This window comes from Tauraco erythrolophus, chromosome 8 (assembly GCF_009769465.1).
Source record: "Tauraco erythrolophus isolate bTauEry1 chromosome 8, bTauEry1.pri, whole genome shotgun sequence".
Taxonomy (NCBI): domain Eukaryota; kingdom Metazoa; phylum Chordata; class Aves; order Musophagiformes; family Musophagidae; genus Tauraco; species Tauraco erythrolophus.
The window spans coordinates 43,167,473-43,183,385 of NC_141472.1; the positions used below are offsets into that span (position 1 = coordinate 43,167,473).

The window sequence follows — 15,913 nt, forward strand, 5'->3', positions numbered from 1 at the left end:
TAGTATTAAAAAGTTAATTGACAAAAAAAAAAAAAATATCTTTCAAGTAGTTTAGTTTCAAGAGATGACTTTCTAAGTTTGAGGGAAAAAAATTAGAGGGTTAAATAAAACCAGGCAGACTTAAGTTATTAAAAAAAAAAAAGTTCTATCATATCCCCTTTGCTTCTTCCAGCCAATACCGAGCTAATGTGTTCTTGATTGCGCTTGACTCGCTCCATCTCTGGAGTGACCGGAGTGGGGGTCGCTTGCCCCAAGTTTTCTTTGTACAACACCTGTGGGATACAGAAGGTGTATCCGGTATTTTAAAACCCCCTCAAAAATCAAAAGGATTTGAACACGGATTATTACTTGGTTATGAAATTCCCAAAAAGTCACGACTGATTATGATAGGCAGCACTGCACAAAAGCCAAACGCCTACTGCCGGAAGGAAGGGTAAGAAAAGGAAACTGTGAAGGAAAAGCGTGTTATTTTTGTGGTTAACAACGGGCTCTATCCAGCTACAACTATGACGATGGCTCCACAGGCTCCGAGAAGCTGCCTGTGGCCCTGGAGAACTGTTTTACCTGCTTTTTTTTTCTGTATTTGAAGGAATTTGTGAAGAAGGAGGTCAAGGAAGGGTGTCTGGTATCACTGCACCATTACACCTACACAGCTCCCCAGTCCATGAGGCCACCTAAAAGCTGTGGCTGATACACCACCCGGATCAGGAGCAGCCTCATTCCTTTTGTGTCATTCTGTCCAAGGCATCCTGTGTCGCCTGTCACAGCACTACAATCACACATGGGTCAGAGAGGTGGGATTTTTCGGGATGGGGTGGTTGGGTGCCTCGTTTGTTTGGGTTTTGGTGAAGTCAAATACCCCTGAAATGCCTATGAAAGCTTAATCACTAAGCATAGAGAGAGAAACCCGAATAATCGTCACCACAGGATGCTAAACTCTGAATATGGTCTGGATAGAGCCCACAGATACACAAACTGAGCTGTAGAAAAGGCCTAAATTTCTGGATCAGACTGTTAACACTAAAGTAATATTTTAGATTTTTTTTTTTTTTTTTTAGAAGAGGAGAGATTAATTTGCAGAACCAATATATTTTTTAAACTAAAATCAACTTTCAGTAAGTCGTTAGAATGTTACGTTATTAAGATGTAAGCACGAAGCAAAAAAGAAATACATCTATTTGTAAGGTACCGAGCTAATGATTTCTTGATTGCGTTTGACTCTCTCCATCTCTGGAGTGATTGGTGTTGGGGTCACTTTCCCCACATTTTCTTTGTACAAAACCTACAGGATACAAGGGAGTATCTAAATGTCATTAAAAAGGAAAAGAAAAAAACCAAAAACACAACAAAACAAACAAAAACCCCCCAAACAGACAATACAGCTTTTGAATAATGGCACTGAGAAAGGGTTAGATTTGGGGCACAGTGCTGGTGGGAGCTTGGCCATGGATCTACCAGAATGCAGAACTGGACCCTGCACGGGGTCAACTCTGCATGAAACCACACTAGTAGTAAGAAAGGGTTAAAAAAAACTGCAGAGAAACAATGTCCATCCCCGAAAAAAAGTCCAAGCTTGTTCCAGTCAAACCCTGCTTGAGCTGGTGTTAGGCAGAAGGTGCCAGGGGCTGTTTGTGAGCACGGGGGGAGGTTTGTGCCAGGCGGCAGAGGTGGGGTATGGCGTTAGGAAGCGCGGATTACGGAACGCTACGGGTATGTCAGACACTTCATTCAGCTCTTCAGGAGCTGTTTCCCGTGAAAAATACCGAGCTAATGATTTCTTGATTGCGTTTGACTCTTTCCATCTCGGGAGTGACGGGTGTGGGGGTGGCTTTCCCTATGTTTTCTTTATACAACACCTATGAGACACAAGAGAGGAGCCAAAGAAAGCAACAATAAATAAAAACCTATCCACAGACAAACTTTAAGGCTTTTTTTTTCTTTTTTCTTGTACTTATTTTCTCAGGGCCTGGGTATCATATCTAGTTTTAAAGAAGGTACTTAGTAACATTTTACTGGAGAAGCAGGGTTTAGCATACTGGCTTTTTAATCCCAGGATCACTCATAACGAGTAGCGTTAAGTACCACGAAATGAGACCACAAAACCACCGCACCGAAGGGCTGAGGATGTTATGAATATGTGAATTATTTCTTTAAAAAAAGAATGTCGGCACTGCAGAGAAAATGGAGTTTGTTAAACATTTTTAGGCTTAGAGTAGAGCATTAAAACCACTCTTAAAACCAAGTAAAACTGTAACAAGTTAAGTTCACCACTGTAAACCACAGTAAGACACGAGTAAGAAGCAACCACTTATGTCAGCTGCTGTAGAGCTGGGGGGGGCATTACTCTGGACCGTGTTACAACGTCCATTTATTAAATCTGTTAAAATGTTCATTTAGACCAAGTTAAAGGGAACTTTTTTTCTTAGCAAAGTACCGAGCTACAGATCTCTTGATTGCGTTTGGCCCTCTCCATCTCTGGAGTGATGGGAGTGGGGGTCCCAGTCCCCACGCTCTCTTTGTACAACACCTGTGCAGCAACAAGAAGCATCCAAAAAAATCATCACAGCTCAATAACGATTACACCCAACAGGAGGTCAAATATTTGAGTCTGCTGGAGCTCAGACTGCTCCAACGTGCCCTAAAAACCACCCCTGGAAGCAGGGAAGACTGGATTGCTCTCGTGAGGGTCTGTGGTTTTATATCAGCACAGAAGCCTCTTCTGTCAAATACATTTTCGTGGTTTAGGGGCGCTTTTAAACTACCATTAAAGCCTGGTGGAAAGTTGGACCCTCCATTTTTTATGAAAACAGCATTAAAGCAGGAAAACAATAGGATTTAAAAGAACAAAACCGAAAACACATAGAAAAAGGAAGTTGGAACAGGGAGCAAAATGGTTAAAAGGATTTAGGATTATGCAAAGAATTACATATATGAAGAAGTGGTAGGTCAGTAACACTGGAAAATACAATACAGTGAAGAAAAAAGGATGGTTTTATAAGTCGATTACATGGAAGTAACGAGTGGAATTGTTCATTTTTAATAGAGGTTAAAAAGTTCCGTTTCAGGGGAGTTAAAGGGAATACATATTTTCCTCCACAAAATACCGAGCTAATGTGTTCTTGATTGCGTTTGACTCTCTCAACCTCGGGAGTGACAGGTATTGGGGTTCCTGTCCCCAGATCCTCTTTGTACAACACCTGTGGGGTGACATGGCCACGTGAAAAAAAAAAAAAAAGAAAAAGGAACAAGCAAACAACAGTAACACACAGCTTGCTGAGAAAACAGACGGAATATTTCCCAGAGTCGCTCAGAGCCAAAGCTTGGAATAAAAGAGAAAGATTAAAATGCTCCTCAAAACTATCCAGCTAAACGCTAACGCTCTGCAACGCCTCCTGGCAGAAAGCAGTATGCCTTCTTCACTGGCTTCTCAGGAGCTGTACAGGAAAATTGTGCAACAGGAGATCGTTAAAGGCTTCCTAAAGGCAGAAAGTATCAAATACAACACAAAAGGAACAAAGCAATCGACTCTGTTCCATGTACCCAGTTCACAACCATCACAGCAGGTCACACTGGCACGGATTAGTGCGCTCTTAGACTGAGGGCATTTCCACAGGTTGGTATCAGGTGTGAATAGTTTAGTTCTCAGATGTAAAGTAAGTAAAATCAGGGAAAAAAACCCACAAAACAAAACTAAGGATTGTTGTGATTAAGAAAAGGAAAAACGGGGTCTTTTCTAAGAACAAAAAAATTAAAAAGATAATCGGAGTCAAAAGAAAGGCGGAATTAGAAGTTGTTATTAAGACGAGATAATAAAAAAAGAGGAACAAGAAGGATGTAAGTAACACTTACGGAGGAAAAAAATCTCCAAGGGATCAGGACATTATTTTTTCTGTAAGCTGATTATAGAGGAACAACAATTTTTTTTTTTTTTGCATGTGTTAGAAGTATTTTAAAAGAGATTAAAAGGGAATTTTCTGCTTTTCAACTTCAAAAATACCGAGCTAAAGTGTTCTTGATTGCGTTTGACTCTCTCAATCTCAGGAGTGACAGGTGTTGGGGTTCCTGTCCCCAGATCCTCCTTGTACAACACCTGTGGGGTGACATGGCCGCGTGAAAAAAAAGGAACAAGCAAACCACAGTAACACTCTGTTTGCTGCCAGAACACACAGAACACGAGAGAGATTTTTTTCTGAGATATCCTGAACAAACACAGGGATTAAAAAATCCACAAAAATAAAAAACTAGCTTAGAACTCTGCCTTCAGAGTTCAGCACTAATGCACTGGCCTGACCAGAACGCTAGAACACCTCCCCAGCGCCGTTAAGCGCTTCTCAAGGTGGGCGTTTCACACCGGGGAGTATTTCAAGACTTACACAGATGATGATGAAGTACATCGTTGTCTTTTCACCAGCACTGAAGTAAACTGTTTCCTGACTGTACCCGAGCCACTGGGGGACCAGGTCCTAATGTGCCTTCCTAAAAGTTTTTATGTATACACATACCTCAACAAAGAGTCATCCACCTCCTGATGGAAACACTACTTATTGCCCAGGGTTTATCATCAAAGAATCCAGCTTGCTTATTGCAAGAAGGATCCAGAGATATGATCATAGCAAAGGCGTCTGCGTGCAAATGGGACTGGAGAAATTGTAATTACTAGTGCCTTCCTATCTGATGTGACACCTTCCTCATCCTGAGAGAGATTCTAAAGCTACTCATCTTTTCACCCTGCAAACCTGCGCTGCCAACGTTATCTAGAGCAGTTAACACCAGCTGGAGATTTGGGCCACTCTGTCTGTGCAACAATATTAAAGACTTTCTAAAGGATGGAGGCATCAAATCCAATGCAGAAGGAGTAAAGAAATCCATTCTGTTCCGTTCACCCATTCCATAAACATCACAGCAGGTTACACTGGCACGTATCAGAGAGCTGTTACACCGAGGTCATTGCCACAGATTTGTGTCAGGCAATAAACAGTTTAGGTTTTATATGCAGAAAAAACAGGGAAAAAAACATCAGCCAAGAATTGAATTAACAAAAGGAAAAGCAGATATTAAAGAAGAAAAAAATATGTTCAGTCAAAAGAAAGATGGAAACACAGAATCTAAAAGTTATCATTAGTAAGATGATCTAATAAAAACAAAGTGAGTAACAATTATGAAGGAAAAAATGTCAAAACATGGGGAACAGGATATTCTTTTTTGTGTAAATTGATTACAGGGAAATGCAAGAGTATTTTTTTGGTGTTAAAAATATTTTAAAATAGATTAAAAGGGAATTTTCTGCTTTTCAAATTAAAAAAAATACCGAGCTAAAGTTTTCTTGATTGCGTTTGACTCTCTCGATCTCAGGAGTGACAGGTGTTGGGGTTCCTGCCCCCAGATCCTCTTTGTACAACACCTACATGGTAACATGGGAGTTCAAAACAAGTTAAGAACAAAAAAAATTACTGCATTTGATGGAGGTAACACATACAATTTTTACACCCACTAAATCTACTAGAAAGCAGGAAAAATTAGGAAGTATAAACCAGTTAAAAATTGTGATAAATTCAGAGAAAGTCTTCTGATAGCTGGAAGCACTGCATCCTAATCCTTAGATAGGCTTCAACAGAATAATAAAGCATTAGAAGAACGGAATTAAGCAAATAAAAACCCAGAGGTTTTTAAAAATGCAAAATATCTGAAGCTTCACAAAAAAAAAAAAAGCTTTAATGAAGCATCAAGTGTTATGATTAGAAAAAAATCTTTTAAAAAATAAGTACGTAAAATATAACTAACAATGAGTAAAAATTTTAATAGCAGAAAGAGGATGTTTCTATGTTTATGAGTTAATTAGAGAGAGTAGAAAATTTGCAAGTGTTAAATAGTTACAGGGAACTTTTTTTCTTAAATTACAACAAAAATACCGAGCTAAAGTTTTCTTGATTGCGTTTGACCCTCTCCATCTCAGGAGTGACAGGTACTGGGGTTCCAATCCCCAGCCCCTCTTTGTACAACACCTGTGTGGCAACAGGGAATTATTAAAAAAAGAAAAAAAAAGAAAAGAAAGGGAGGAGGAGGACAGGGAGGAGAGAGAGAGAAGACAAATAATTTAATACAGTGAAACTTCCAAGTATGAAAACCAGAGTTCTGTCAGCCTTGCTCAAAGGCTGGCCAAGAAAAGACAATGCAAATCATCAGCTGACATTAATTACCCCCACGTTTGTTGCCATCCCACCTGGGTGCACAGAAATAGCTGCAGGAGCGTTTTGTGCCCAGCAGAGCTTGTGCCAAGGCACCTGAACACTCTTACGAAGGAGTCTCCTCGCTCAAACAGAAGATCCTGAACGAGCAGCTTCACCTCTAATAATTCCTAAACAGGCTCAGCAGCACAAAGGAGACCCATGATGACCTCGGAGCCAGTTAAAAGTAGCAAAACGTTTAACTGGGGCTTCTCTGAACTGTCCTATTAACCTCAAGTCAGGACTGAATTTTGCCCATGGCTCAACTAGGTCAGAGTGAGTCACAACTAGTCCCCAGCTGCTCTAATTAAAACAAAAATATAGAACAAAATTATGACATAATGGCCATTTGACTGGAATGTGTTAGGAGTAGGAACAACCTGGACAGAAATGCATTGCTACAGTAATTTTTCCTTATATATGCATTTTTCATCAGTCTTTCATCTTGCAGCCATATGGGGATGCCACCCAGGTTTTCTTACAAAGATCTGTAGGAGATAAAAAAGCATCCAACACAGCAAAAGCAGGAAAAGAGCCAATACCCACTACTTGCATTAGGTTGCTTCAGGAAGTGTTAGGAGTTCATTTTTCATTTGGGGGGCAACCAGTGCGGCGAGTCTGAAGACTTTGTTATTGGGGAGGAGAGTGACATCAGACTATTTCAGTGGGAAGAAAACCAAGGTGCTGCTCAACTGCTTTAAGTAAACGAGGTTAAAATCCCACAGCTGGAACAGTTTAATGACAATTAAGTTAGGCTGAGTGAAAAATGATAAAGTTTTAGTGATTCGATTAAGAAAGGGTTGTTCAAAGTTTGACAAAAAATTGAAAGAAAAGTTTAATGTGGAGGAGTTAAAGGGATTTGATTTGAAATGACGGGTTTTGTTTCATTGAGCAATACCGAGCTAATGTTCTCTTGATTGCGTTTGACTCTCTCCATCTCTGGAGTAACTGGTGTGGGGATGCCAGTCCCTAAGCCCTCTTTGTATAACACCTGTGAGGTACAAGAAAGTTTCCACAAAAAAAAAAAAAAAGCACTCAACACAGGCCAAATCATTAAATCTGACTATTTTGTGAGTTGGGTTTAGTGTTAGGATCACTTTTCAATTAATTTCACACTTGTTCTACAGGTAAATATTAAGGAAGGGGCTGATGGTTGATTATTTTGTAAATATACGACTACAGATACTAGAAGATAAAGGGTTAAGATAAAACAAACAGAGAGAGAAATACCACTTGGTTAATTTCACAGCTTACTGCCAGTTTTGGTTCTTGAAAGAAACGCATGTAAAGTTGTAAATCAACAAAAAAAAGTTAAAAGCACAAAAAGGTGGAATAGGAATGAGTTAAAAACATCGCCAGGGAAAAGACAGGAGCAGGGTGAGGTTCTAAACCACTGAAGAAAAACAGATTATAGATTAGGGTGTTACGCAAAAATCAGTTGTTATAATTTTTTTTTTTTAAATACCGAGCTAATGTGTTCTTGATTGCGTTTGACTCTCTCTATCTCTGGAGTGAGAGGTGTTGGGATACCTGTCCCTAGGTCCTCTTTGTACAACACCTGCAGAACACAAGCACCCAGCAAGGTGAGAAGATCAAATTCCTTCCACAACAACGACATTGTTGGAAATTGTACATTTGGAAAGATCATTTCCCTGGTTTATAGGTGGATATAAGCTGGGATTATATGCAAATATGGGCACAATTGATTTTATTCAGTGTGCATCGTTGTAAGTGCAGTCACCAGCTCAGCCAAGTTGTCTTTTTGAACTCACTGACGTTAACGGAATACTCCCTTATAGTAGGACACAATTCAACCTTTAATTTTAATTTTTAATTAACAATTTAATTTTTACCTGGCTTAAAAGGTAGGCATGTTTTGCTTTTTATCTTAGTTTAGAAATGTAATAGTATTACTTTTAAGGCAGTCAGCATTTCCAGAATGTTTTTTTGTTTGTGGTTTTTTTTTTTTAATGATGTTAACAAAGAGCTGAACCTTTTATAGATATATTTAACACAAAAATACTTAGTTGTGGGCTCCGTTTCATTTTAATCTCTGTGACTATTTGTTCAGAACACCACTATTTCACTTTGGTTTAAGTCTTTGGTTTAAGAAAAACGTTTGAGTTTTAGCTTTCATATTATTAGATTTGACTTAACCTGTAATTGTTTGATTTAAAAAAAAATGCATTTTTCATCAAACAGTTGCATAGGAAAATGCCTGGTTTGGTTTAAAATCTAACCATGTAGAAACAGATTACAAAAACACTCAGTTCTTCTTGCAACTATTAAAATACTTGCAACAAAACAAGATAAAAAAAATATTTCACGGCTTGATGTCTTTGAAACAATAAAATACAAAAATAAAGCCCTCACAGCAAGGGAAAACAAATCATGTAAAAGAAAAAATGAAGAATCATTTGAAAAAAACAACTCAATTGTGCAAAAGTGAGCTGTACAACACACTAGTATCATCAACAGGTCAAAAAGAAAGAGTACTTCTAAAATCAGGAACGGAAAATCCTAAAATGGTCATTATATGGCTGTCACTGCTCCTCAGCATTGTATCACAAACATCTGAGGCACCAGTAATCCCAAAACCATATCCTGCCTCGATTCTGGATGGAGAGATCAAAGCAAAGCAGCAGTGGCTCAAAATCACGAGAGCAAGTTGTGGTTATTGAAATCTAACTTCACTGAACAGGGGAAAAACCAGAGCTGTTTCCACTTGTAATTGTCACCAGGTTTTGTGAACACAAAAAAGGCTCCAATTATTTTTTTTCCCAGAAAGTTTTCCCTAGCTGACCTGTTTTTTTCAGAATAATTACAAGACATCACCTGGGTATTTTTTGTTTCCCAGTTCTGTTTCTATAAAAGGCCACAGAAGCAATACAGGGAAGTGGCTGATTGTAATAATTACTGCAAAATTCAGATATTTCAACTCCCTGCTGCTGAATGAGAGATCTGTTCCCTTTTCAACAAAAAATATGCCCAAACACTACCAGATGCTGGAGCTTGAGCTACAGGTAAGAAGAAAATATCGTCCCTTACCGAACTGATGTGCTTCTGGGTCTCCTTGACACGCTTCACTTCTGGGAGGTCAGGAATTGGAGTTCCTTTTCCAATACTCTCCTTGTACTTAATCTGCAAAGGCACAGACGTGAGGGAAGAGTAAAGGGCTTGCATCAAAGCACAGCTGAAGCAGGTATGTGTAACGGGTCACACGAATAAAGAAACACAGGCCCTTTACACTTTGTAAACTCATTTAAACCTCAAGTGCTGATGTACTCTGAGGGAAGGAAACCACCTGTTATCTACTAGTTATCTGTTAGGTAACTGCCCCACCGCTGCACAGCACTGCAACAATAACTCGGCTTCAGGTAAAAAAGCAGAGTCTTGTTTCAGCCAGAATTTTTCAATGGAAGCTCAAAATTTGGGTATCTAATGTCTCCCAGGAGCTTCATTTCAGCAAGAACGTATCCCCTGGTTCCTAACAACTGAACCGTTTCAAGGCTTTTATACTATCAAAAAATTGTGATATTAAAAATTTAAAATAATTTCTAAAAGATGTAGCCTAGTATCCTGTGTGGATACATAAAGAGCGTCATCCTGATCTCATGGAGAACGAAAATTTAAAAGATCTCATTGGCTTTAACATGAGCAGAGTGTTCTGTTAGAAGGTAACTTTGGCTGTTGATGAGATGTCACTGTGAGCAGCACTTTACTAAAAGGGTGTCCTAAAACCAGGTGTAAATACCTTCACACCTGGTACCATTTGGTCTTTTCTACCAACGAAAGAAGAATTTCTGATTGCAAAAAATCTATCGTATTCAACAAAGGTGAGAGTCACCATACAACATTTTAACAATTACAATGCTATTTGCTTTGCTACTTGAGCATAACAAAAAAAAAAAAAAAACAAAACATATTTAACACAGTATGCATGAAACAAATAGGCATTCAAAAAAAAAAGCAAGAAAAATATTTACAAGTTTCAAAAAAAAAAGTAATATATACAACCATTCCAATTTTAGAGCGTTACAAGTTTTACAAAACATGCTTTAGTAAGGCTGTTGGCACTGGTGGCCCTGGCACCCTCACAGACAAGCTCTCAAAGGATGGGCTGGAAAAGTGCACAGTGACATGGAGGGAAAACTGGCTGAACTGCCGGGCTGGGACTGCAACAGGCTGGAGAAACGGGCTGAGAGGCATCTCATGAAGGTCAACAGGAGGACATGAAACGTCCTGCACCTGGGGAGGAATAACTCCAGGCTGGGGTGCATGCTGGGGGCTGTCTGGGAAGCAGAGAAGGACCTTGGGGATCTGCTGGACAAGCTGACCACGAGCCAGCCACGCACCCTCACGGCCAAGAAGGCCAACAGCACCCTCGGCTGCATTAAGAAGGGCACTGCCAGCAGGTCAGGGAGGTGATCCTTCCCCTCTACTCAGCACTGGTGAGGCCACATCTGGAGTTGTGTGTCCAGTTCTGGACTCGTCAGTACAAGAAAGATATGGTCTTACTGGTGCAAGTCCAGTGCAGGGCCACAAAGACGAGTCAGAGATAGGAGCATCTTTGATATGAGAAGAGGCTTAGAGAGCTGGGACTCCTCAGCCTGGAGACGAGCAGGCTCGAGGGGGAACTCACCCATGTGTATAAACACCCCATGAGAAAGAATGAAGAGGAGGAAGCCACCCTTCTCAGTAGCGCTCAGTGACAGCACAAGAGGTAATGGCCACAAATTAAAAACCAGAAAATTCAATGTGAGCACAGGAAAATGCTTTTCTGCTGTTGAGGGTGGGTCAGACACTGGAACAGGTTGCCCAGAGAGATTGTGGAGTCTCCATCCTTTGAGATATTCAAAACTCAATGGGATGTGGTCCTAGGCAACCTGCTCTAGCTGACCCTGCTTGAGCAGCAGGGTTGGTGTAGATGTTCCCAGGAGGCCCCTTCCAACCCAAATGATTCATTGATTCTACACATTTAGCACAAACTGTGTTTGGGATGAAATTAAACTGATGGCAAGAGCTTTCCTGTTTTAGAAATGGATTGTAAGTAACAAATTGGATGTTAATCATTAGAAAGATTACTGTTTCAGTAAAAAGAATAGACAAGAACTTTTAGAAAGTAACCCTTAGCTGAGTAGATTATTGTCAAGCCACTGTTAGCAACATTTAAAGAAATAAGAGGGGAGAAAAATATTATTTCAAGTTGAATTAGCACTGGTAGAGTATTAAAAATCAATTCTTCTGTACCGAGCTAATTGCATCCTGGGTTCGTTTAACTCTCTGCATCTCTGGTGTCTTTTCAATAGTAGTTCCAGTTCCAATATCTTCTTTATACAAAATCTTCATATTTAGAATCAAGACAACAAGGTTAAGCATACAAAACACAACATTATTTCTTCTAGAGAGCGATTTGTACACAGCAGTGCAGGCAGAAAGCCCATCTGGAGGATCAGCCACTGTCCTACTGCCTCTCTGAAGTCCGTCCTGCTACGAGCGGCGTTTGTGCAAAAAAGGGGCTGATGGTTCATATTTGCAGTAATGCATTTTAAGAAGAACACCAAAACATTTGTAGGGTAATTTTAGAATTGCAGACTAGTATTTGTGCTAATGTCTTCCTTTTCTACTAATTTGTTTTACGATGTTTTATGTAAATGTCTTCCACTCAGTTACTTACTACGCTAACGGCGCTAGTGGCAGAAGGACACAGCAACTTTAGGCATTTCATGGCCACACATGAAACGTGAAACAAAGCAGACAGTTCACTTCTCACTGCAAGAAGACAGCTGCAACACAACGAGAGTGCACTGCTTACATGATAACGGGACAAACGCAAGGTCAAGAACAGGAACACCAATTTAAGCAAAGGATTGATTGTTTGACCGTGCCACGGCTGTGTAGGAAAAGTGCAACCAGGGCACTCCACAAATAACAGCAGCTAAAAGGGGCAGCTGTTTGAAAAAGTTCTTACACACATCTAAGCAGATCAAGAACATAAGTAGCTGTAAGAATAGAGCCAAAATTAGCTATTTAATTAAACATATTAAACTGTGTTTTTTTGGAATGAGAACTGAAAACAGAAAATAACCATACCGAGCTGAAATTCTTCTGGTTTTCTTTGACACGCAGCATTTCTGGTGTGTCTTGTACAACTGTAACTTTTCCTTTACTGTTCTGTAGGTCCCACTGATACTGAAGCTGTTGAAAAAGTTGAAGTGAAATGTTAAACACTGACTCTACGCCTAAAAATTTACTCACAGAGTTTTCTTTGGAGATGAGGAAAAAAAATACATTTTCAGGTACATGTTATAAAAAGGTCATTTTAACACCACCATTAGTGACATAAAGATGTACCAGTTACAAGTATTCTTATTTAAATTAGCAGTAGGAGATCCTTCACTAGATTCATTGGAAAAATCTTGAAAGGTGCCACATTGTAAACAATTAAGTCTCAACAATGAAAGTTAAAGATTCCAAGTCAGATTGTGGAGTTCCATTACTGGCCATACACTCTCCCAGGTAGTCCCACTAACAGACAACTTCTGTAAGCACAACTCTCTGTTACTTGCAAAGGAATTGTTAAAGCACGGCAGCAAAAAGGTTTTTTTTTTTCAAGAAAATCACAGAATTGTTTTGGTTCCCTGTGTGATGCATAAGTGGGCTGCTGCACACCCAGCAGACCCTTCAACTGAAGATCCCTGAGAATATAAAGGCAGCCTAGCTGGGATTAGAGTGGGATATCAGGACCTTAAATGAAGAAAAGCTGAACATTTTTTATTATTTGGTAATACCAATGTTTATTATTTCTATACGTACTGTGCTGAAGTTCTTTTGATTCTCACGAACTCTCTGCAACTCCGGTGTGTCTGTTACAGGCACATAGTATGGCATAGTCCTTTCTGCATCTTCCTTATACTTTTTCTGATAAAAAATACAAAGCACAGTCCATTCATACAAAACCAGTAATAACCAACTTGGCATTACTTATTGTTGCATAATGTCCACCTTTATAGAAATGTGAGTACTTCTGCATCTGACACAAATTCAGATTACGCCTCTGCATAACATTTATTTTAAACATTATTAAGGAGTAGAAAAATTAAGCTAAATCTACTCAGAACAAAATCATCTTTGGTATTGCAAAAGCAATAGGAATTATTGTTTCATTTTATAGAGTATTCAAGTAAATTAATTTCAATACTGAAACAGAATTTCAGAGTAAGAGATGCCACATCAGAGCTCTAGAGAAATTTGTTTTTCTGCCTGAGTGTTGTGACAAGCAGTTATTTAGGTGCTCCAAATTAGTGCTCACTCGAGGTTCTCACATGAACAATGATTAAATCGCTTCACTCAAGATACCTGGCTCGAAAGGTTCTTGACCTGCTGGGCATGAATAATCTCTGGAGTATCAACAACACTGGTGTAGTTTGCTTTCTCCATTTCTGCCAATTGTTTATATTTGATCTGTTGGGGAAAGCTCACATTTAAGTGCCTTAATCATGTCTTGACAACAATTTTCATTTGGTTTAATCAGAAAAAGCTGTTAATGAATTTTCCTTCAAAGAAGGCATCAGATGTGACAGATGAGATATTCACACAGACCTGGCTGGCGATGTCAGTGGCATTCTTTGCTCTCACGAAATCTGGCATCTCCAAAGCCAGTTCTGTCAGACCTTTTCCTCTGATTTCTAAATCCAAGGCTTTTTTGTATTCTTTCTGCAGATGAAGACAGTAAATAGATTCCGTGTCAATGTGAATGCAATACATTTAGCAACTCCAGATCCTTTAATGATCACACCTCAAAACAGGAATACTACTAATATAAACTCAGAAGTAAACACACAAATGATGTCATTTAAGTGTTTATCACTTAAATCTTGAGGACAAGCAGCCCTACTGCAGCAGTTAATGGAACACGCTACAGGTCAGCTGTATTAAGGTCACTTTTCCTTATCACATCCGTAATCTCAAAGTGCAAATTCCTTCAGGTGACCAGTGCAAAACAATAACTTGTGCAGAAGAGAAGGAACACAGAGCAAGCAGTGTAGGAAATGCATGTGGAGTGCAGAGTGGTCACAGGCATTTAACAGTAACCATGTCCAAAAAACGTCAGGATTCTCTGTGATGTTTTGGGCCCTTTGGAATGAACACTCTCCCTAAAAACTCAGTGCTGCAGCAGCCACTCTTCCCAAAGAGATCTTCCACTAAGGTCTAAAAGATGTGTTTTGTATAGATTGCTAGAGTTCGTATCTCTCTATGCCCACTCTGCTGAACTTAGCTGAATATGTCTGTAATATTCTGGTAATAAAATATAGGCTTTTTGAGTAACTCAAAAGCTCTGCACTACTAAGTACAAAACACTCTTGTCAGTAAGGATGTTTATCTTAAGAGTATTTTTTTAGGAAGGAAAATCATAAGTAACACTCCAAAGTTACTTTTTTCAGCTTTCAGCCTCATGATGTTAAAGCTCTTAAAACACGAGTTATCTTCTCCTATGAAAGCAATCACCATGAAATATTTATTATGCCAGTCCACCCCGTGAATGAAGTAGCTGTTGGGTTTGCATTCTGCCTGTCTGCTGGCCACCTCTCCCCACCAAAGGGGGAAGACTGCTGCAGCTATCAGTCCTGCAGTTGCCAAGGGGGCATCAGTCCTGGGCAGGGGGCACTGTTCAGGAGCACAGCTGGTGTTTCTGGCTCACCCCTCAAGAACAAAGCATTCAAAAAGAGCTCCTTGCTGCACAGCACACCTCCCGAAGCAGAATTATGCCAGTTTGGCTCCCTCATTGTAGAGCCTTTCTGATCTCCCAATTTGCTGCTTGCTTCCTCAGCCTTGGTCCGTCAGATCCTAATCCTTGGTAAGTGCTCCTGACCTACACCACCTCGTTCACAAAATTGACACCTCTGGTTCCCACACTCAGCCTTGCTGCATCACAGTGCTGGTTTAGGCTACGCCTTGACTGATTTGGCTACTGGTCACAGCACGTGTTTCCCACCTATATTCCTGATAGGAACTGCAAAGCCAGAAACAGCTTAGTTACGAGTTCAGGCTCCCAGTTTTATCCTTATCCAGCCATACACATTCTTTTTTCTCTTTAGCAAAGAGTTTCTAGGGAATGACAAAGTTCATACTAGTGTTATAGAGCCATAAGCATTTATCAGTTGGAGGCTGTTACATCCAGTCAGGTATTTTCCAAGCAGCTTTTGGACATACCTCATTCAGGATTTGAGTTGCATTCTTTGCTCTTAACATGTCTGGAGTCTCCTCTAAAGCTGTCAGTCCTTTACCTTTGACACCTTCCTCCAGATCCTTCCTGTACTCTTTCTGCAGAAGAAAGAAAATGAAAACTGCCAGACTAAAGAGAGTTTTAGACTCTACAATTTGGTTGCAAAAATTTTAACAAAAAGAAAAAAAAATAAAAATTCCAAAAGCTCCAAAAGAAAAAAAGAAGTTTTTAAAACAACAAAGAATATTATACAGAGTTATATAAGAACTACTGCAACAGAATATAGTAATTATTGCTCAAGATAAATTGCAAAGGCACACACACACACGTACACTCCACTATGGAACGAATGTCAGAAAGGGACACGATGAATACGGATACAGTTAAGGAACAATGAAATAAATGCCCACGACAAATTAGATCACAACACAAAATATATGTAAACATGCTTAATGTGAAAGGT

At 39.6% G+C, this 15,913-nt stretch overlaps 1 protein-coding gene across 1 annotated transcript in view; it reads right to left on the minus strand.

Annotated features, from left to right (window-relative positions):
• NEB (nebulin) overlaps window positions 1–15,913 on the minus strand; it is a 125,373-nt gene that overhangs the window by 5,490 nt on the left and 103,970 nt on the right. Inside the window, 17 exon segments of the mRNA XM_086615581.1 lie at window positions 180–272; window positions 1,190–1,282; window positions 1,764–1,856; window positions 2,435–2,527; window positions 3,105–3,197; window positions 3,998–4,090; window positions 5,309–5,401; window positions 5,910–6,002; window positions 7,123–7,215; window positions 7,690–7,782; window positions 9,273–9,365; window positions 11,475–11,567; window positions 12,318–12,422; window positions 13,041–13,145; window positions 13,584–13,688; window positions 13,827–13,940; window positions 15,438–15,548. Coding sequence (XP_086471707.1) covers window positions 180–272; window positions 1,190–1,282; window positions 1,764–1,856; window positions 2,435–2,527; window positions 3,105–3,197; window positions 3,998–4,090; window positions 5,309–5,401; window positions 5,910–6,002; window positions 7,123–7,215; window positions 7,690–7,782; window positions 9,273–9,365; window positions 11,475–11,567; window positions 12,318–12,422; window positions 13,041–13,145; window positions 13,584–13,688; window positions 13,827–13,940; window positions 15,438–15,548 — 1,656 coding nt within the window.